This window comes from Lactuca saligna, chromosome 4 (genome assembly GCF_052625555.1).
Source record: "Lactuca saligna cultivar CGN05327 chromosome 4, ASM5262555v1, whole genome shotgun sequence".
In the NCBI taxonomy this organism is placed as follows: Eukaryota; Viridiplantae; Streptophyta; class Magnoliopsida; order Asterales; family Asteraceae; genus Lactuca; species Lactuca saligna.
Window position 1 is genome coordinate 294,268,867 of NC_136420.1, and position 22,567 is coordinate 294,291,433.

General features: G+C 36.8%; 2 protein-coding genes and 1 non-coding gene across 4 annotated transcripts; all 3 read left to right on the top strand.

Moving 5' to 3' along the window:
* The first annotated feature begins 1,701 nt into the window (after window positions 1-1,701).
* On the top strand, window positions 1,702-3,865 carry LOC145039209 (transcription factor bHLH18-like). 2 transcript variants are annotated; one of them, XM_078987301.1, is made up of 5 exons: window positions 1,702-1,756; window positions 1,973-2,047; window positions 2,156-2,581; window positions 2,696-3,088; window positions 3,407-3,865. In XM_078987301.1, the coding sequence occupies exons 2-5, from the start codon at window positions 2,015-2,017 to the stop codon at window positions 3,467-3,469; spliced, it is 915 nt and encodes a 304-aa protein (XP_078843427.1). In that variant the 5' UTR covers window positions 1,702-1,756; window positions 1,973-2,014; the 3' UTR covers window positions 3,470-3,865. The 2 variants fall into 2 exon arrangements, with proteins under 2 accessions (XP_078843427.1, XP_078843428.1); XM_078987302.1 differs by having other exon boundaries at window positions 1,732-1,872.
* Window positions 3,866-4,503: 638 nt separating this feature from the next.
* Window positions 4,504-4,606, top strand: LOC145044393 (U6 spliceosomal RNA). Its single transcript, XR_013681348.1, has one exon. It is a non-coding gene; the product is annotated as a U6 spliceosomal RNA (small nuclear RNA).
* Window positions 4,607-15,854: 11,248 nt separating this feature from the next.
* On the top strand, window positions 15,855-16,439 carry LOC145040780 (uncharacterized). The gene has a single exon (XM_078988676.1). It carries the CDS (start codon window positions 15,855-15,857, stop codon window positions 16,437-16,439), a length of 585 nt encoding a protein of 194 aa, XP_078844802.1.
* Window positions 16,440-22,567: the final 6,128 nt, after the last annotated feature.

The window sequence follows — 22,567 nt, forward strand, 5'->3', positions numbered from 1 at the left end:
GGTATATAGGATGATGCTATGTTAGTGACCGGTTAGGTCAGTATCCTGGTTAGAGTTTGCTATATATGTGATCTGTTAGATCGGTTGATTAGTGATGAATTGCTATATGATTATATGTTTATGTGCACATGGTTGACTGGGGTTGGGTTGAGGCGGGTCCTGCTTTGTGCTGTAGGCCAACATACCCAGGGTGGACCGGATATCTCGAAGGCCCAGCGAGCGGTTCGGATAGGCTCTAGGCCCCATGAGGGCGGACCAGACGTGTCGAGGCTCGGAGAGTAGACCAGACCGACTGAAGGCCCGGTGCGGGCAGAGCAGTCATACTATAGACTCAGAGAGTGGACCAGGTGGGTTGAAGGCCCGGTGCGGGCAGACCAACCACACTGCAGACTCGATGTATATGGTTACACTCGGAAGGTGGACCATGTGGACTGAAGGCTCGGTCCGGCGGACCAGTCACGTAGTAGACACGAAGCGCATGGTTGTTCTGTTTATGATATGATATGTTATGTGTGTGGTATATGTGGTTGGTATTTTAGGGTAACTCACTAAGCTTTCGGGCTTACAGTTTTTAGTGTATTGTTTCAGGTACTTCAGGAGATCGTGGCAAGGCAAAGGCGTGATCGTACCGCTCCTCATGTTTTATGTATTTACGATGTGGTTCTGGGAAATACTCTGATAATAAATTAATTGAAAATCTTTTTGTAATGAATTAATGAATACGGGTTGTTTTTGAAAAGTTTAAATTGGTTGAAAAATTTTGGACGTTACAAAGAACTTATTTTGCAACAAAAATATATTACTAATTAAACGTGCAAAAAAATATTAAGGAGTAAATGTTCACAAACTGAGAAATATATTACCCTACTAAGTTATTTTTTCAGCTTACCTGGAGTACTCAACCGTAAGGACTGAATATGTACAATTTAAACAAATTTAATGGATAAATGTGAACCAAAAAAACCTTAGTTGTTGTTTGTTTTTCTAAAGCAAAATGTTTACAGTCTGCAGACCAAATCTGCACACATCTGTTGAAGAGGAATTGGACCAAACGGCTGCAATCTGAACCAAATGCGCATACCTTTTAAGGTTTGCAATCTTTAAAAAAAAAAAAAAAAAAAAAAAAAAAAAAAAAAAAAAAAAAAACAGTCTGTGAAAACTAATATCTGCGTGCTTGGTCTCCGTTGCATAAACACAAGAGGTCAACAAGATTGCGGATAAAAAACAAACATCTTAGTGACCAAATGTATAAGAATAGAAAAGTATATTACCATTTTTAAGTAATTATCCGCTTGTTGTGCCTGCCTTTATGTAATTAGCGAAGCTTGGTTTGGTTATTCCAAAAAAAAAGCATGAGTAACTTTAAGCTTTCGTTGCAGGTTTTAGTATTTAATAAACAAGTAATCATTTTTGGTTAAATATAAACCATGTTTCTAGTTCTTATGTCACCCAAGATAGCTACTCACGGCCATGTGCTTCAAAGTTATCACCCCCATAACGTGTGATTGGCTTTCTTTGACCGTAAATCTAAGGCATAGGATTAAAATATGTATATGGATATAGCACGTTTTTTTGGAATCAAGTGATCAGAGCTTCAGAAGAAATAATATTTTTAGCAAGACTGAGTTTGCCTTTGCACATGCCCGAGTTGAATAAACAACATTATCAAGGCTTCTAGCTACAATATAAAAGTAAATGAATTTCTTCTCTTTGTCACTGAATTGACAAGAAAATTAACTCGCTCCTTCTTCCAACGGTAAACCTTTCTCCCATCTGATCACTCTAGCTCACGAAATTAAGAATGATCCGTCAAGATCGTTCTTTTAACCAGCTCCGTACATGGGTGTTTCTTGAAGTTTTAAGAGCTTCAACGTATAGATCCATATCATCAAGTTCTTGATTAATTTTATATATAAGTAATTCATAGCTTTTGGGATAGATGTAAAAAGTTTGGTTGTATATGTAACTGCAGGTTATACACCTGGACTTCAACTTATTAATCTCGCAAGTATTAATGGATTCGTCACCGGCATGGTTATCAGAAATGGTAAGAAACTTAACACATTCATATCGTTTTGCGTATTGGAGAGTTGTCGTGAAATAAAATATAATCTTCATGAACATATACTAATGGAATTTCGGATTTCTATTGTAGGAAATGGAAGATTCAAGATTCTTGAAATATGATCACATGAGCACACTTTATGACACTATTGATAACTTCAGTGTTGATTCGTTGTCCTCTCAAAGCTATAAAGAAAACATGACGTCTGTCGTCCAATCTTTTCAGAAAATATCCACAACTAATAAGAAGCATTCTTCAAACCCAGAACCCCTTATTGCTACTAATCTTCCTTCATCCAACACTTTCACCATATCTTTTGGAGATCTAAAATGTAAAAATAAGATCCTCCAGATTAACGATTCACTTGCATATGAATCTGCTAATGCTACAAAGATTCCAACGATTGCCCGGAATCAGATTCAGGCACAAGATCATGTTTTGGCAGAGAGAAAAAGAAGAGAGAAGTTGAATAAACACTTCATTTCTTTATCTTCGCTACTCCCAAGCCTTAAGAAGGTGCTTATTTGTTTCTTATTTTTTCTACTTAAGTTTCTTAATCATCTTGAGTTTATCCATTTTACTACACTAGAAACTACTCTTAAATCATATTTGATGAAATGTCTTTTTTAGATGGATAAAGCATCTGTGCTAGAAGATGCATGCAATTACATAAAAGAACTTCATGGTCGGGTGAAGGAATTGGAGGGATTATCAAGCCCTAAGAGAAAGAATCTTCAATCATCTGTTATATCCATGAAAAGATCTAAGCTTAGTACTAGTGATGATGAATACTACTCAACTGATGACACGAATTCTTGTGATACTACTAATCCTTTCAAATTATCTCCTGAGATTGAAGTTCGGATGTCAGGAAGCAGTGTTCTTGTAAAAATCGAGTGCGAAAAAAACTTCTCTTCCTTTGTGAAAGCATTAAACCAGATGCAGAAGCTTGGATTGACGAACATCAGTAGCAGTGCCATGCCGTTTGCGAAGACCAGACTTCTAATCAATATCGTTTCTCAGGTACATAAATTCCGAAACCCTAATCAAGATTCTTGATACCATGAAAAAGATTAGTCTACACCTCTCGTTATCAATCATTCAGATTGAAGTAGTTGACTATTGTTATTACTTGTTGGGAAGTAATACCTATTTGATAATTTGAGATGTTAACACACCACTTGGATCTTTTAATATTGGAGTACTCTTTCGATTCTGATATTATATAATTTAGCTTTAAAGAATATTTCTACGTCAAGTTTTTGCACTCAAAAGTTATTGCAAATAGAATTTGTATCAACGTCTAAATCTCATCAGTTGCCTTTACTTCTATTTGTGCAGATTGAGGATGGTTTTTGCATGACGCCAACAGAACTTGTAAAGCACCTGCAACTAGCTATATGAACACTCATGAAACGCAATTAAAAGTTCAAAATTTCCGTGTAGTTGTGATGGTTAATTAGTCGGTTTCATGGTTTCCGTTTATAGTTCAGAAGGAGGAGGTTTATGGCAATCAAGAGACCATTCGTACCCATTGTTGGGTTTTTCAAGTACTCCTGAAGAATTAATAGCATACCTTACCTTGAAATGTGTGACAGTTTTTTCGTGGATTATTTCCTCTTTTTGATAGGTTGAAGCTAGGTTTCGTGAGTTTTCACAATGGGTTTTTGTTATCTTTTTTCGTGGTTTGTGTACCACGTTCATTAATTTACCCTTGTGATTATATGCATGTGAAACCGCCAGCTATTTTGCTTTTGTTTTACATGAATTTGATGATTTGTGTTTCTTGTGGAAGGTTGACGAAGATTTGCACTAGATCTCATACATTTTAATAAGTTTATTTAATAATGTACAGATAAAACATCACAACTTTAGGAAGGATTATATATATTAATCTCTCTCTCTCTCTCTCTCTCTCTCTCTCTCTCTCTCTCTCTCTCTCTCTCTCTCTCTCTCTCTCTCTCTCTCTCTCTCTCTCTCTCTATATATATATATATATATATATATATATATATATATATATATATATATTAAAAAAAGACATACAATCACTTTTTTAGAGCCCAAGTGTTGCCATAGGGATAATGATTTGGGAGGGTAATAAGGTTTCCAACTTGTTCGTATTAGGTCACTAAGGTTTTTTTTGTGCGTATTAAACCAATATGGTTGTTATTACCGTTTAGAAATAGTCCTTTTAACGGGTAAAAAGGACTATTTATAAACGGTAATAACAACCATATTGGTCTAATACGCACAAAAAAACCTTAGTGACCTAATACGGACAAATTGGAAACCTTATTACCCTCCTAAGTCATTAACCCTAATTTTAAAGACATTGAGAATATATGACCATCAACAGTAAACTACTTCGTTTAGAACTCGCGTCGTCCCATATAACCTGCTACTCCTCTATATGGCGAAACTCTTCATCTATAGTCGTCCCTTTGGGGACATCCGATAAAATTGGAACGATACAGAGAAGATTATCATGGCCCCTGCGCAATGATGACACACACAAATCAAGAAATGGTCCAAATTTTTTTTAACACTAATTCCCTTTTCAAATGCTAATAGAGTTCAATTGCAATTCTTACGTTTTAGTAGTTCATCTACTGAAGTCATAATCAGACAACATGTGGATTCTATGATCAGATTGATCTTCTTGTTGATGTCCTCAACCATTTGTGGCAAGTAAAAGTGATCTTTCTTTCTATAAAGTCTCCTTTAAGTTTTTTACTTTTCCTGTCATTAAGTTTCATGCTTTATAAACTTCTGTTTATGTGTTGTATATAGTCTGTATATGTTTGTTTATGTGTTGATTTTGATTAATTTTGCAACTTTAGTTTCTTAGTTCATGTTGTGGTTTTGCTTTTTATAAAATAATTGATAATAGACATCATCTGCAAGTCCCTGTTTGTTTTACATTTCCATTCGTTATCAAATGTAGACATTGATGGGAGGTATCAAAGTGAGATTTTGTTTTTGTACATATCGATGTGTTCATGTAAACATTTAAATGACAAAAAAGAAGTTATTGATAAAAATGTTGCATATTTATGTAATGAAGATCATCAATCATATGTGTTTCTGGACTTAGAAGTTCTGGAAGGGTTGTGAGATAAGTTTAAATGGAAGCAACTATTTTCAGTCAAACAAATCAGTCACATTGATTAGTAAGCATGTTTTCTAAATAATTAGGGTTAATGACTTAGGAGGGTAATAAGGTTTCCAGTTTGTCCGTATTAGGTCACTAAGGTTTTTTTGTGCGTATTAGACCAATATGGTTGTTATTACCGTTTATAAATAGTCCTTTTTACCCGTTAAAACCGGTAAAAGGACTATTTCTAAACGGTAATAACAACCATATTGGTCTAATACGCAAAAAAAAAACCTTAGTGACCTAATACGGACAAGCTGGAAACCTTATTACCCTCCCAAGTCATTATCCCGTTGCCATAGACATCTTGTGGTCACATGAAAATTTAGTATGGAAAAATAAGATCATAGCATAAAACAGTGTCAAGTTTTGTGTGGATTTTGGTTATTGTAATCAAGAATTCACTACAAGACTAACCGGAAATAGCAGCGACGGAGACTTTTAGCGGCGACAAAAACAAACGTGTTTTTTGTCGTTGCTAAAAGTCTTCATTGCCGCTAAATGCTTATTTTGGCGATCCGTGTCATTTAAATCTCATCCGTCGATTTAAGAGACGATCCAACGATGCAGAAAACCCCGTATTGTTTTCCCTCTCATGTGTCGCTGCTAACGAGTCCTTGTCGCCGTTAAAGGTCATCGATAATAAAACCCCTATCTGCTCCATTTTTCTGTGTTCTCCCTTCTTCTTTCTCACCATTGTCGAAGACCTCATCGGAATTTCACAAAAATCTTGGCAATTTCACCCATCTCTGTTTCATTATCTCCTTTATCTTTTCCTTTTCACTTTTTCTTACTAAATTTCTAGCATTGATGTATATTTATATGTTTTGTGTCTTTACATATGGATGTGTATTTGTATGTGCATTTGTATGTATATGTATATTTTGAATGTATTTTATGTATGTATATGTGTTTTTATATATGCAATCCTATGTATATATGTATTTTTATGTATAAGTATGTGTATTATGTATATGTATGTATTTTCGTATGTATATGTGTATTATGTATGTGTATGTATTTTCGTATGTATATGTGATTTTTGTATGTGTATTATATATGTATATATGTATTTGTATGAATAGAAATACATATTAATAGCAGTAACGCCTTTAGCAACGACAAATAAAACATCATCAGCGACGAATGAAGCATCTGCGACGACCCTTTAGCGGCAACATGTTGGACCTTTAACGGTAATACTCTTATTTCTTATAGTGATTTTATTGAATATGTAGCCATAATTATTTTTAAGATAAAAAAGTTTCATTATTTTAATGGATTTTGTTTTTGTTGAACGTATGACGACATGAAAGTATTTTTATTGTGACGTTTCCTATTATTTTGTGTAACATAAAATTGATAAACATAACTATAACATACATTTTACTGACATAGACATATATAAATTATAGCAAAAAGCAATTTAAAGTGACACAATGTTATTTTTAACCATGACTAAAAGGTTAGTGTTTAACGCAGAGTCACACAAATGGTAATTAGCATGATGGTTGGTATATGTGTAAAGATTTTATATATTTTTGACACCCAAAAAATAATTAAGCAATAAATGTAATTGATTTAGAGTAACTTTTATGTCTATAAATGTGGTAAATATTCACTTTAAGACCAAAAATTGTTTTTCAATGAGACCTACTATAAAATTTAGAAATGCATAAGTAAATGAGTGTGACTATTTGAAGAAAAATCTAGGTTTTTTCTGCCTAAAATGCAGAAAAACCCCAAAATACTATACCTAAAATTACATCCATATTCAACCATAAAAATAACATTCATTACAAAAATTGTCTAATACATTAAATAAGTCAAATACATTAAAGAAGTCAAATATATTTCAAACCTTTAACAAAAACCTAGAGCTAAGAATTATTTAGCAGATTATCTAGTGGTGTTCTCAAATGTCTCAAAATGGTGATCGTTTTTTCGTTTAGTTATGTTTGTTGCACATCTATTTTATGTTGTCTTATCTACAATCCACTACAAGAAGATTGGGCAACAGCGGCGACACGTGTCGCCACTAAATGTTAGGCGTGTCGCCGCTAATACCGTTAGCGGTGATATGTCGCTGCAAATGCGTGGCCAATATTGTTTCGTCGCTAATACGCTTAATGTCGCTGCTAATACAACGCATCGTCGCTAATACTACTCGTCGCCGCTAATAGATTGTCGCCGCTAATGATTTAGTGTTGCCACAAAAGCTCTCGCCGCTAATACTCTTTTGATTTTTTTTTAACATTAAATTTATAATCAATCCAACTATTAATCCATATAGCATTTGAAAAATCTGATAAGTTTTTCTAGAAATATTAATACATATTATACAATCAATCCAAAGTTGTAATGACCAACATTAAGTCACTAAAATTATATTGCTATTAAGTTGGACAAACATTAAGTCACTAACAAAATTAAGCACTTTGAAACCATATACAATACATTACTAGAAGTAAGTTGCTATTAATAACCTAATTAAGCCAAATGTATACATCCAGTTTGCATATTTCAATTTCATCCAGTTTCATACAATTAAGCCAAATGTATATATCCAATTTCATACAATTTGCATATTTCAATTTAATCCAATTTGCATATTCCAATTTCATACACTTAAGTCAAATGTATACATCCAATTTGCATATTCCAATTTCATCCAATTTCATACACTTAAGTCAAATGTATACATCCAATTTGAATATTCCAATTTCATCCAATTGCATACAAATATATACATCTAAATTTCATTTTAAGGCAATGTGGTATAAACATAAATTTCAATCCGACAAATGTATATATTCATGTCAATTTTTTTTTCTTTTATACATCAATGTAATCTAAACATAAATTTCAAAATATACGCAAAATGCATAATTAAATTCCCACAAATCTAAAAAAAGCACACAAACCAACAAAATAGTCCAACAAAATACATACAATCCAACAAATGCATAACCACTTCATATCTCAGAATACAAACATAATCACTCAATAAAATTGAAAAATACTCACAATTTATCATCTATATTAACACCAAAACAGAAAAATCATAAAAAAGATGAGAAATTCGACCTTGGTTGGGGCAATTTCGGAATTTGGCTAAATGTCTCCAATTTATGGTTGTCTTGGGGGAAGGAGGGGCTAGCACCGGTCCAAGAAGCACTTCCTAGTCCACCAAGTTGGAAAAAATTCGTGATATTGAAGAAAGAAAGAGAGAAAAACGAGAGGAATGTGGAAGGTAAGGGAAAAAATGGCAGAAAGGTAATCTGTGAAGGGGATATCTGCGTTTAGCATTAACGGCGACGCTAGGGCAATAGCGGTGACACTAGGGCATTAGCGGCGACAAGCGGAGGGAAAAGTCAGCGCGTCTTTCCGCTTTCCTCAACAGCCGTTAGATCGAAAACAAATCGGACGGATGGGGTGAAAATGATGCGAATCGCTAAATCAAAGCATTAGCGGCGACACGTAGCAATAGCGGCGACATGTAACGCGTCATTTACATGTCGCCGCTATTGCTAGGTGTCGCCAATAATGCTTTGTTTTCTTGTAGTAATCACTCATCCATTTCACCTTGTCTTTTCTTGTAATTGCAAATCAAATTAAGTTCTTCCATTTTATGAGATGATTCAACCCTAAAGGATGTAAATTTCGTCATGCTTTATATACATAATAATTAAGTAATAGAGGTCTTTGAATAATAAGCCTTTTAAAAAAGCGTATGTGTGATTATGATACCTAGTAAAATGTGTCATATGTTGGAGTTTTTAGAAAAGCCTTTTAAAAAAGCATATGTTATGACACATAAAATGTGTCGGTTGAAGATGAAAAACATAAAAACTATTGTTTCTTCTTTACCTAACGAAACAAAATTTATCATTCAACACTTTATCCCAACCAAGTACATATAGAGTTTTTAGAAGCCAAGACCTTTAGCAACGCCTTCACATCGATCTGAAATCCTGAAGAACCCATGATGCTTTTGTCTGTTCTATAAATAAAGAATTAAAGAATGATGATTTTCATTGAGAAAGTCGTTGAATATGTAAATATTTGATAAGTCTAAGCCCTAAAATGGATCAAACTACCACGGATTAACAGTTAATTAAGATATGGATTTGGATACCAAAGAAGTAGACATTTAAAAATATAATCATGTATGGAGAAAAAGGAAGATAATTTAGGGGATAACTAGAATACCATCCATTGTTGTCATAAGGATACCATTTTCCTTGTTCCTTTGATATGATTACCAAGACTGGGTAATCAACCTCTTCCCATCACCATTCCCTTTCATTCTTCTTTTCTTCAGATCGCCCTATCTCTTGGCACCAATCCTCTACTTTCTCTTAATTTTCATACTCTCATCGATCTCTCTTCCCACCATTTTTGATTCACAATCGAGGACTTACAAAGTAATTAGTTTCCTCCTCCTCATTTCCCGTTAGTCAGGGTGTTGGTTGTAAGAACCCAAAAGTCTGAGAAGGTGTAACTTCATGAAATGAGTCAATATAAGTTTAAGTCACTTTAATAAGATGAAATAAATGAGTTAAAGAGAAAAAATGCAAGAGATTGCACAATTAAGCCATAAAGGGTAAAATAAGAATTTTATGATTTTTTTGGCCGTGTTTGTGACTTAGTAGATTAAGACCCATATGTAGTCTGTCAAAAATGACTTAATAGATTTGTACAACTCATCCCCACCTTCGCATGAATAAATAGATTATTGAAAATGGGTTTAAAAAGAAGAAGTTGTCTGTGTTAGAAGACTGGAAGATTGGAAGAAAATTGTTCCCAACTTTACCACAACACGGTTTGTGAAGGAGTAATATCGAATGACATTTTATCATAAATTGAGGGAAATGTATGTTGCACTGCAACATGGTATATGGGTACCGTCACGTGGTAAAGAAAATAGGATGCTATAAAGGAAATGAATTGTGGCTCGGTCAGAGGGAGACCATAGCCTAATAGGATGCACTACAACCCATTAGGCATGTTGCCATGAAGCAGTTTTATAGATCAGTAAGCATATTTAATATCTTAAGGGTTCATTCTTGACCCAAAAAACTCCTCTAATCAATTTGGAGATGCAATATGGAGATTTTAAAAACTAGAGCATGCCAAGATGAGCTAGAGATGGAGGCTTGAAACATCCTCTTCCTCTCGAGGTAATGATTTTTCATTTTTTTTAAGCTTTGAGCTTTAATAGTGAAAGTTTCAGTTTGGTAGATTGTTTAAGTTAGTAGAATTATAACTCAATTTGTATGTTATTGAGAGCTTTTAGAAGCTTTGAATAAGCCTTGTATATGATTTTGGTTGTGAAATCCATATATGGAAAATTAGGGTTTGAAACCCTAACTAATTAGAGGGATGAATTAATGCAATAAATTTTAGAGTGTAGTGAATTATGTAGTGTGATATGCTTTAGCGTAAAATAGATTTAGAGGTAAAATATGACCTTGCCTCTCGGAATATCATATTTATCGACACATCATTTTTGGCGAGTTATTATTTTCGTTCAGATCCATGTCTCCCAGTTAGGATCCATCTTCTGAGTTTCTAGACCCTTCTGAGTCCACTTCTCAACTACTAGAAAAACATGAATTTGTTAGGGAAAGACGCTATGGAACGTATTTCTGTTATTAATCTGCAATGTATCATGCTATGGAATGTCGTTCCATAGCAAGGTTGCTACCACATTGTCTACGGATTTTTTTCCGGTAACGAGCATCGGAATTGCTATGGAAACTGCTACCGACTTCATATTTGTTGGTATTATGCTACCGATATTTCAATGGAAAAAATATTCTTAGAAATTTTCCAAAATTTTTTTTTACAAAATCACTTTCCATTGTACTGATGCTATGGAATTAAGGCTTAAATCATTTTTTACGAAATGTTTGATTCATAACTCTTTCCATTTTGACCAACTAAATTAAGGTTTAAATCATTCATGTTACACAATTTATGAAATACATAAATGTTTTGTAAATTGGAATTAAGTAACAAAACCTTAATATGTTCTTGGTAAAATTAAATTCAGTGTTAATCAAATATTAGCTACTTTAACACTCTTGAGCATGTGAGGAGTATTAAGTATTATTGGTAATATTTGCACAAAGATTAAAACAATCTATCTGATGATGTTCCTTAGCCAGCACAGAAGAGGCGCACCCGGCCAAGGAACCCGACACACTAGCTGAGCTAAGCCAAGCGGGCTCAGCGCCCGCCAGCGCCTTAAGAGCAAGGTGCCCCAGTAAAAGGCTCGCACCCACCAGAGCCACTCTCAGTGCCAAGACAAAAGATACGCTCAAGCGACAAGCTAAATGCTCAGGTAATTACCGTCGGAACCAATAGTAGTATTCTGACAGACATAGGCACATTATTCTCTAATCAGTGCCTGTCACCTTGTCCCCCAAAAGCGATCTTGTCTCGTACGGACGTGCAGGTTCACTAAGTATAAAAGGGCACGCTTAGGAGCCCGACAGGTAAGCAATTCTCTTCTAAATCAACACTTAAAACCCTAAAGAACTTCACATGACTTGACCGTTTGAGCGTTTTTCCAAGGGCCTCCTCCCGAGAAACGGCTGACGGTCCTTCTTTCTTGTGATCTTGCAGAACTCATCCACGAATCACCAGAAGAGCTCAGAAGGGATCAAAGCAAGGTCGCATCATTTGGCGCCATCTATTCGTGTGATGAATAACGAAACTAAAAGCATTGTTCAACGAAATCAATGGCGTTCAACGGCAATAACAGAGCCGACGGATTTCAGAACAGCCCCATATGCTTGATGACACCGTTTGACGAGGTACCACCACCCATGGCAAACAATAGAGAACCTATAGTTGAGGGAAGCTCTATGGTAACCATAGTATCTCCGAGGAGTCAGCAGCTAGCCCGACCGCCACTTGCATCACCGAAAACAACCGTGGGCACTACCGTTCAACCACCACCCCAACATCCATGGCCAACTGTGGCGACGGTACCATTGGTCACACCACTTCAGATGCCGGTATCATTATAGCCAATGATGACACAATTCTTAGTAACCCAAGCGTCATAAGTTTTCACTCCGATGGTGCAGCATCAACCGCCAATTCTCCCGACGATGTTGCTGGTAAGCCAAATGCCAAACGCTCAACCACCATCCCACATACCATCGCCAAGCCAAACACTGATGAGTATACCTCCGACGCTCCCACCACTCGCGCAAGCGATAATAACCCCATCATCGGCCTTCTGCCATTCCCACAACAAGCCTTCTATGGCCCAATCCCAAGATACCAAGCATTCTATGGTCCTCACGGGGCACAACCGTACAACATGTCTTACCAATATAACGCACAAGGATCGCTAGCCATCCCGAACCAAGGCTACCTATCGTGAAGCATCACATCTCTGTTCGCTAGGGAACTACTGGACTATGAAATCCCGAACACAGCAAAACTCCCAAACCTAAAAACTTACAATGGCACCACTGATCCAGATAGCCATATTGATACGTACGAATGGACGATGATGTCACTAAAGCTGGACGAGCGTTTTCAATGCACGTATTTCCCGACAACCGTTGATGGAAATGCAGGGACATGGTTCAAGACACTTCGACCGGGTAGCATTTACAACTTTGGCTAACTCAAATATTTATTTCTCACGAATTTCATGCAACTGCGAAAGTATAAAGGCGACTCCCACTCCATCATCGGATGCAAGCAAAAGGAAGGGGAAAGCGTAAGAGAATACTTCACAAGTTTCATAAGTGCCACGTTGGATGTACCAAGGCACGATGAGGGTCTCATAGCAGGAGCTTTCACGTGGGGACTCCTACCAGTTCCTTTGTTACAAAAACTCATGGGCAAAAAACCGCAGACGAGAGCGGGATTAAAGGAAAGGGTGGAACGCTATTTGAGGCAAGAGGTAGGCGAAGCAGCAAAACAGGCGTATCTGAACGCCATGAAGACCAATCACTATAGCCCAACCCACATAGAAATGTAAGGGGGGAGCATATACTTTAGGCGAGGGAAAAGACCACTGGTTCGCTTCAGGCCATTTGCTAAGAATGACAGGCGAGGCCGCCGACTGGATGTATGCATGGTCACAGATAAGCCACAACCGACAAAAAGCACCCAAAGGGCGATACTGTGACTACCACAAAAGCAAAACGTGTGACACTACCAATTACTCAGTTCTTAAGAATGAAATAGAGGAGAAAAAACTCAAAGGAGGCCTCGTGGAGATAGCATGCAGCATGCGCGCCAGGTTTAACGCCGAGAATGATAAAGGAGCATCACGGGAAGGCATCCAACCCAGAGAACTATTCATGATACGAGGCAAGAGGAGCAGACAAGAAGGGATAGTCGACCAAGGAAACCTCGTAGCCACGACGCAAGCGCTTACATTCTCAGCACAAGATCCCAGGCCAGAAGGATGGAGAGGTGATAACGTACTCATAATCCAAGCCTCTATCAAGAACCTGGTCATATACAGAGTGTACATCGACACAGTCAGCTCAGTGGACATCATCTTTGAGCATTGCTTTCGTCACCTTCCACATAAATGGAAGGATATCCTAAAACCCACTACGGGAAGGCTGGTAGGATTTACAGGGCGCAACCTATGGCCGCTAGGCATAATTCATTCGCCTCTTACACTGATCATCCACGACAAGAAACGAAATAAAATGGTCTTAGTCGATTTCTTCATAATTTGACACCCAGCTGAGCACAATATCATCCTGGGAAGGACGGCTCTGCTTTATCTAGGAACAATTCCATCAACAATGCACCAAATTGTGAAGTTCAGCACTAGAGAAGGCCTGGCTACGATCCTAGCAACACCACCGAAGCAATTGCAATGTTTCACGATCATGCAACCAAAAGAAATAACAAGTGAAAACAAAAAGGAATGGGACAAATTAGCAAATGAGAAGGAGGAGGTCAATGGAGAATACCCGGATCAGCCAATTAGCATTGGTCGTAACCTCCCGGAGCACACAAGACGGGCACTCATCGATCTCCTCAGGCAACACGAAAACATGTTTTCATGGGCTCCCATAGACATGGTTGGTATAGATCGACAAATTATAGAGCACAAACTCATGATTAAGCCGGGTACAAAGGAGGTCAAGTAGAAGAAAAGGGTCGAAGGAGGAGACCGTAACAGGGCAATCAATGCAGAGGTAGCCAAACTCATAAAGGCGGGAATCCTGATAAGAAGAAGTCTTCCCAACTTGGATAGCTAACCCCGTCATGGTACGAAAACATGATGGTTCATGGTGTATGTGCATTGATTTCTCTAATCTTAACAAGGCGTGCCCCAAAGACTACTATCCTCTACCGGAAATCGACCAGAAGGTGAAGTTACTACACGGTTTCAAGCTAAAATGCTTCCTGGATGCGTATAAGGGTTATCATCAGATCCAGATGAGCAAGGAGGACAAGGAAAAGACGAATTTTTACACCGACCATGGTATGTTTTGCTACACCAAAATGGCGTTTGGATTAAAGAATGCGGGCAACATATCAACGCCTAGTCGACTCGATATTCTCCCACCAAATTAGGAGGAATATCGAGGTGTATGTCGACGACATGGATATTAAAAGCGAAGACGGGGCAAAAATGTTGCGAGACATTGAGGAGACTCTTACGACGTTGGAGAAAGTGAAGATGGAGTTGAACCCAAATAAATGCACCTTCGGAGTAGAAGAAGGACAGTTTCTGGGATACTATGTTACCAGACAGGGCATCCAGTCAAGCCCAGTAAAAGTGGATGAGTTCATCGAAACCCCGCCTCCAAGCACCTTAAGGGATGCACAAGGACTGGATGGAAACTCACAACACTCAGTAGGTTCATATCAAAGTCAGATGACAAGGCCATGCCGCTGTTTCACACCTTAAAGGGTTGTGTCAAGAAAAGCAACTTCCAATGGACAGCGGCAGCAGAGTCAGCACTCCAAAATATCAAAGAAGCCCTACATAAGTTGCCCATAGTGGGTAGCCGCATTCCAGGCGAAATGCTGCAGGTATACCTCTTGACTTCAAACGAGGCCATATCCTCTGAGTTAGTTGTGGAAAGGGAGGGAGAGCAAAAGCCAATATACTTTGTTAGTCAAGTGCTATAGGGACCCAAACTTAACTACCCCAAGTTGGAGAAGCTGGTGCTAGCGCTCATATACGTCGTGCGACGGTTGAGATGATATTTTTAGGCTTACCAAATCAAGGTCTTGACAAAATTCCTGATCAAACAAATATTGCTCAAACCAAAGACATCATGCCGACTCGCAAAGTGGGCCATCGAGTTAGGCGAACATGACATTAGTTACCTCCCAAGGACAAGCATAAAGGGCCAAGCATTAGCAGATTTTCTGCTGGAAATGCCCGATGGAGGAGACGTAACCAAAGAAGGAACCATGGCAATGAAACAAATCCCAGAAAACAACCAAAGGTTGACATTATACACGGATGGGGCATCTAGCATGGAGGGCTCAAGAGCCGGACTAATATTAATCAGCCTAGAGGGATAAGAAGTTACGTACGCCCTTCGCTTCGATTTTCATACTTCAAACAATGAGTTGGAATACGAGGCATTGCTTGCTGGCCTGCGGCTGGCTAAATAGATGGGAGCGGAGGTCATAGCGGCGCTGACAGACTCAAGACTAGCTGCTAATCAGATCAACGGAAGCTTCGAGACAAAGGACAAAAGAATGGAGAGATACGTCAAAATAATGCAATATCTTACTAAGTCTTTCAAAGAGTTCACGATCAAGCAAATCCCAAGGAGCAAGAACAGAAGGGCGGATTCCCTAAGCAAGTTAGCGTCAACATGCTTTGATCACTTGTCAAAGAAAGTTTTGGTTGAGGTACTTAGAGAAAGAAGCGTAGAAGAGTGGCAGGTAAGCACTCTCATAACAGCCGGACCCATATGGATGACCCCACTGGTCGAATACTTACAACCAGGAATCCTACCTGATAGTCATGATGAATCCAAAAAGACACGCATAAAGGCGCCCTCATATGCATTAATAAATGGGGAGTTGTATCGGAAGGGGTTCACAACCCCGTGGCTAACGTGTATAGACGAAGCCAGAGGGAAAGAAGCACTACGAGATGCCCATGCGGGCCAAGCAGGCACACATGAGGGTGCACGTGCTTTAATAGGAAAGGTGTTGCGGATGGGGATCTACTGGCCCACCGTGTATTAGGATGCAATAGAGCTGACAAAAAGGTGTGGAGAATGTCAAGCATTTTCCCCAGTCCAAGCAAGCCTATCGGTGTCACACCTCGGGCGTCGGCGGAAACACCGGGCACTTTAATGTCATTTCTCGTATCATAGTTATCAACTTCCTAAAAACACATGCATTTAAAAAATATGTCAACATAAAGTTGGTGAGTTCACAGGTTTTGACTTCATTTAAAAATAACACTTTTTCTCAAGTTCAAAACTATAGTTTTCAAAGTATCATTTTGACTCTCCAACATTTAGTATATATATTATGTATAATTGTTTACTTACCAAATAATTAGTTTACCTATAAGTCTCATATACTATGAATATAAGTGTTTGTAATTCCATACAAACGAAAGTTACTACATATAAATCTTATTCCAATTCTATACGAGTAAAAACACTACGTATAAATCTATTTAAATTCTATACGAGTATGTGTGCTAGGTATAATTATCTACTTAATATAAGTAGTACCTAGGGTTATAAGTAGGGGAAACTTATACTTAACATTAATACTTGTATAACGACGAAATATAATGTTTCTAACAAGTTGCTACCATAAATCTGTAACCGCTGCTTGACAACAAAACCTCTGACAAAACACACTCATGATTTACCATGAGAAACAATACACTCATGATTTACCATGAGAAACAATATCGCGCGCTTCATCGACGCCGGAACAATAACAAATAAAAGGAACGGATCGTCACTCGCTTGTCTTGGGTTGTAATTAACAACCACAAGTGGGTTCGTCAACTCGTATCTTATTCATACACAACTTCCTCGCTCAGACGGGATTAATGGTTACAGAATAGAGGACTTCCACTAAGATCCCCAATCTTAGTTGATGAATGAGGTAGCTCATGTAGACTTTGACGGCGTTCTATAGTCCTAACAACAAAAGCATTTCCATGTCTAAAACCCTAAGTTATTAGACTATGCTTTTAACATTACTCCTAATATTTATACTACTTAGGTAGTACAACAGCTATAATTAGAATTAAAACTAGGTTTCATCTTGACATAAAATCAATAATAGCAACATATAACGTTCCTAGTTTTATCTTGACATAAAACGATCAATAACAATATAAACATACTAAGTTTTATCTTGACATAAAACTAACAATAACAACATATAACATACCAAGTTTTATCTTGAGATAAAACCAATAATAGCAACATACTTTATAACTTAACATATAGAACTTCCGAATATAACTTTGGAACTATATCACACCCATATATATATATATATATATATATATATATATATATATATATATATATATATATATATATATATATATATATATATATAATCCTAAGTATAACTCAAGATCTACATTAGTATACTACTGTGACAATAACATGCTAACAACTTTACGATAGTTGTATACTTTCAGATACGAAACAACTAAATCTCATTTATTATAACTATCTATGTTGAGACTAATATACTATCATATAGACATAATAGTAACGTATATACAATATTTAGCATGCGTTTTCCCCCAAAAATATTAGAAAGTGGGGCCGTGAAACTCACCTTAGTAACGTGATTTTATGTAATCTAAGCAGAAACGGTCGGCGGTACGAGGTCGTCGACGCTCGAGATGCAAGAGGGCTTCAGCAAATGAGAGAAAGGAAAGAAGTAAAGGTGTAAGAATGGCTGGGGTCAATCTTGCTATTTATAGTAAGATTTTTTTCCCTCAAGACATGAAAAACTCATTGTTCGCGTCGTGAGTTTGGATCTTATCTCTTCGTAGACTTGCCATCTGTCTTCTAGCTTCCGAAGGTGGCAAAATAACTCCTCATGTTGTGAAATATCATTGTTCACGTCGTGAGTTTGGATCTTATCCCCTCGCAGCCTCGACACACCTTCTAGATCCGAAATATTGCGGTTTGACTCCTCACGTTGTGAGTGTTTATGCTCACGTCGTGAGTTCCGTGAAATTAGGGTTTCTGACAGTGACATTTTCGGAAGGACATAACTTTTGCATACGAACTCCGTTTTTTGACGTTCTTTATATGCACGCATAGGTAATTCCGAGTACTATAACTCTCTAATAGATTACAATAGCTAACTCTAAGCCTATTTTAAATTCCTCTTGTTATAAAGATTTTATAGTGTTCATTTTATCATAACTTCTTCACGCGAAGTCAGATTTAGGCGTTCTCTATATTTTCGGAATCGTATGGATGTATACTTTAATTTAACTTATAAAGTATGTATCAAAGTTCATATTTATATTAGAATTATCATGAAATACATAGTGAGTTTACTACATTACTAGTTTAACAAAATCACATTAAATGATTGGTATAATCACATGTGATTGTTATTGACCTATTTTGACTAGTGTTACAGTCGGCATCCCTATCTAGCGTATCCATCCCCGGGCCATTTTATCAGTGGGAGATAGACATTGTGGGACCATTCCCAGAGGCACCAAGAAGATTGAAATTGGATCAATAAGTGGTATCACCAGGAAGGGGATTGGTCAGCAATTCACATTGGTATCACATCTACAAGTAAACGGACAGACGAGAGTATCTAACCGAACCATCGTGAATTGGATCAACAAGCGGTTAGGAAAGGCCAAAGGAAATTGGGCCGAAGAGATATCGGCAGTACTATGGTCATACAGGACCACCCCACGGACAAGCACACGGGATACCTCATTTAGCCTAACATACGGAGTGGAGGCGATGCTTCCAGTAGAGATGACGATAGGCACGATGAGGAAAACCCGCACCGACGAAGAAGCTAACTCTCATAACCTAAGGTTGAACCTAGATATCCTCGAAAAAAGATGAGAAAATTCAAGCATTCGCCAGGTTGCATATAAACACGCGGTGGAAAAGTATTACAACCAGACGGTCAGAGAGAAGGCATTCAGGATTAGACAATACGTGTTAAGAAAGAATGAGGCAAGTCGTGCCCATCCATAGGGCAAGTTGGGTCCCGTATGGGAAGGCCCATATAGGGATATCGAAGAACACCAAAGCGGGGTTTAGAGGATCAATTGCTCTTCTTAGCCATACAAGTGCACTTTAGAGGATCAATTGCGATATGGTTCCACAATCGCTAAGATGATCATAAAACACGATACTCAAGTACTCTCCTTTCGTTTCAGATTATAGAAACTTTTATCTTTCTGCCTAATTTGATTCATCTTATTCATTCTACTATCTATCGAAACCTTTTCAAGGATTTAGAATTATACTTAATTTTGTAAGTACAACCATGTTTACTAAAATTTTAGTAAACCATAAAGAATAGTCTTATCGTTCTTTGTAGTAGACCTGATCAGTGCATAACCAAGGGTACTGATCCCCTAATCCTTCACTTGACTCACATATACATGTGAAACAATGAATTAGTCTTAATTTCCCAAAGACGAATGTTCTAATATATCATACAATACAAGTTGCATGATTCCAACTTTTTATCTAACTGAAACTTAGGTGATGAGAATCTTTTCTTATTTGGTAAATCTTGAAACTACCACAAACGAAAGAATCAATTTCATTCTCAACATTGCTAACAAAAGAAACATACAAACATCAATTTTCACAAATGGCATTGCAAGGAAATATAAAATAAGATAAAATCAAATTTTTCTATGTTTATAACATGAGGAAAACCTTTCCATACAATGCAAGTACATATGAAAGCTATGTTTCTAAGTATTCCTAAGCAATCTATCATAACTCCTAAGTAGTTACTCAAAAATCCGATCATCGAACCATGCGACCGAAATCCATCTCTTCGCGATCAGACTCAGCATGCTTTTCATTTAAGCTTCCTTTGATCCTATAAAACAACATACTATAATTACATTAATGTATTAAGAATGTACAAATAGGGACTTAATAGAGTCAGATAGTTGACTTACCTGAAGTAGAACCATACAATTTCATTCTACCCTCTCTTAGATCTCTTAGGTAGTTAGGGCAGCTTCGCTTCTAATGTCCGTTTTCTTGGCAATAGAAACAAACAGACTATTTTGGAATGGTACACATGACAATCTCAGACTTAGCCTTTCCCTTTCCCTTGGAAAGAGAAATCTTTTCTGGACTTTGAATGTTTCTGTTGTCAATGTCCATGAAAGGTTAGGAAGTAGATCTTCCAATAAAATTTGCATTACCAGTACGCCAAATCATTGCAGATTCAACGGCAATAAGAAAATAGGTAAGAACAATAAAGGTTACGTCACAGTATGCCATATAGTAGTCTTTAACAAACTAACTATACGACTCGGGAAGTGACTGAAGAGCTAAGTCAACAGCCAACTTCCTTGACACAACGACTCCTAACATTCCTAGACTATCCATGTGTGACTTCATCTCCAAGACATGTGCACACACGGACCTTCTATCTTGGTGTTTGCTTGCCAATAGGATTGAGAGACCTTGAACTTTTCAAGTCTTTGAACTTGTGGGTTAGGGAGAATTATTACAGGAGGTGGAGGAAGTGAAGTATGATTTCCATTTCCACGATCCATCCGTGGGACGTCATCTTCCTAAGGAAAGCTTATTCCAAAAGATTTGGAAAGACCATAGTTGTCTGACCTAGACATCTATAATGGGAGAAATTCAATCTAGTTGATTTAAGTACTTAATATAACACCCAAAGTGAAATATTAAGGCTAGAACCCAATACAATATTCTACAATTCGGAAAGAAGGATGCCTTAATCCAATTGTAAAATATTTGAAGGTAGGTAAATGATGATTTACTAATTTCCACCATGAAAAACGAAATTGATTATTAAGTTTTAAATGAATTAAAATTCATAGATTCTTTGTGATTCATTGAACTTTTCAATGGCATGTTTTAATCTCGATTATACCCTTCAAGTTTGTTACTGGGATGCCGAGGACCACAAACAACGTGTGAATAACCATGCAAATTAACTTGGTACACTAAATGTTACAAATCACCTAATCAATGTGTCGGTTAACTACACACGCTCCATTGATCCATGATTAACATCGAGCTACCCATTGCCATCCTTAATTAGTCACAGATTAGTGTGTCGGTTAACCACACATGCTCCACTAACGACTAATAAGGTGCAATGTGCAATTTCATTGGTTAGCATCAAATTCACATTTTTCCTAATGTAACTAAGATTGGGAATTTATAAATGTTTAGTTACTTTATGTTTCATTATACTTTTAATGATGATTTAAATGTCTTGTCAAACCCATTCGGCTAATGACCCTCCATCAGTCAAGGAAGCGGTAGGTGAGAGTGGACACCCATTAAACCACGGTTTTATAGGAAGTAATCTTATACCCCCCCCCCCCCTTTTATAGATTGGCTTTGTGAATGAGGCCTACTAACGGTAAGACTGGCCTTTTACTTATACATATATAATATATTAAACTTTTAATTTTATATTGTACTTTTTAAACTTTTAAAATACTTGATGGTTTAGTCTATTAATAAATTAAACACTTTAATTAAGTTAATAAAGTCCATAAGGTGTTATTGAACTATTCAAAGCATCTAGGTTATTAAATATTCAAAATTAAAACTATTTAATTAATTTTTAAGTTATGAACTCAAGAGATACGTCTTTTCAAACCTTTTAATTACTAGATGTTTTAGAATTCAATATTATAAATTTAAAACTTTTTATTTAAACATTTCAAATTCCAAAACTTGAGGTCAAGTTTTGAAACTCTTCAAAACTCTTTGTTTCCATAACTTATGAGTTTAATGTTATTTTAATGGATGAGGCTTTTCATGTTCCATAACTTGAGGATAACTTATGGAATTCATTAAAAAAACATTTAGATAAATTTCAACAAATAAAATTATCATATAATTAATGATTGATCTAACTAAACTTATATGGCAAGATAATATCAAATCAATAATTTACAAGTAACCTTGTTTATCATATAAAGCAACAATTATCTTAAAACTTTGACAATTATCTTTTTATTGGATACGTATAATCACTACCATATCAGAAAAAATAGATTTTATGATACAAAATAGTTTGTGGTAGTGATTCCAATCCAAATCCAGGCCAAAAATCCCAAAAATCAGCCATCTGCAAGTGCAACTCATCGAGCCAGA

Bases quoted from the DNA above. Each gene is read 5' to 3' on its own strand.
- LOC145039209 (XM_078987301.1), top strand. From the start codon at position 2,015: ATGGATTCGTCACCGGCATGGTTATCAGAAATG. The intron at 2,048-2,155 runs GTAAGAAACTTA...TTTCTATTGTAG, and splicing joins CGGCATGGTTATCAGAAATG to GAAATGGAAGATTCAAGATT. The intron at 3,089-3,406 runs GTACATAAATTC...CTATTTGTGCAG, and splicing joins TAATCAATATCGTTTCTCAG to ATTGAGGATGGTTTTTGCAT.
- LOC145040780 (XM_078988676.1), top strand. From the start codon at position 15,855: ATGGGAGCGGAGGTCATAGCGGCGCTGACAGACTCAAGACTAGCTGCT.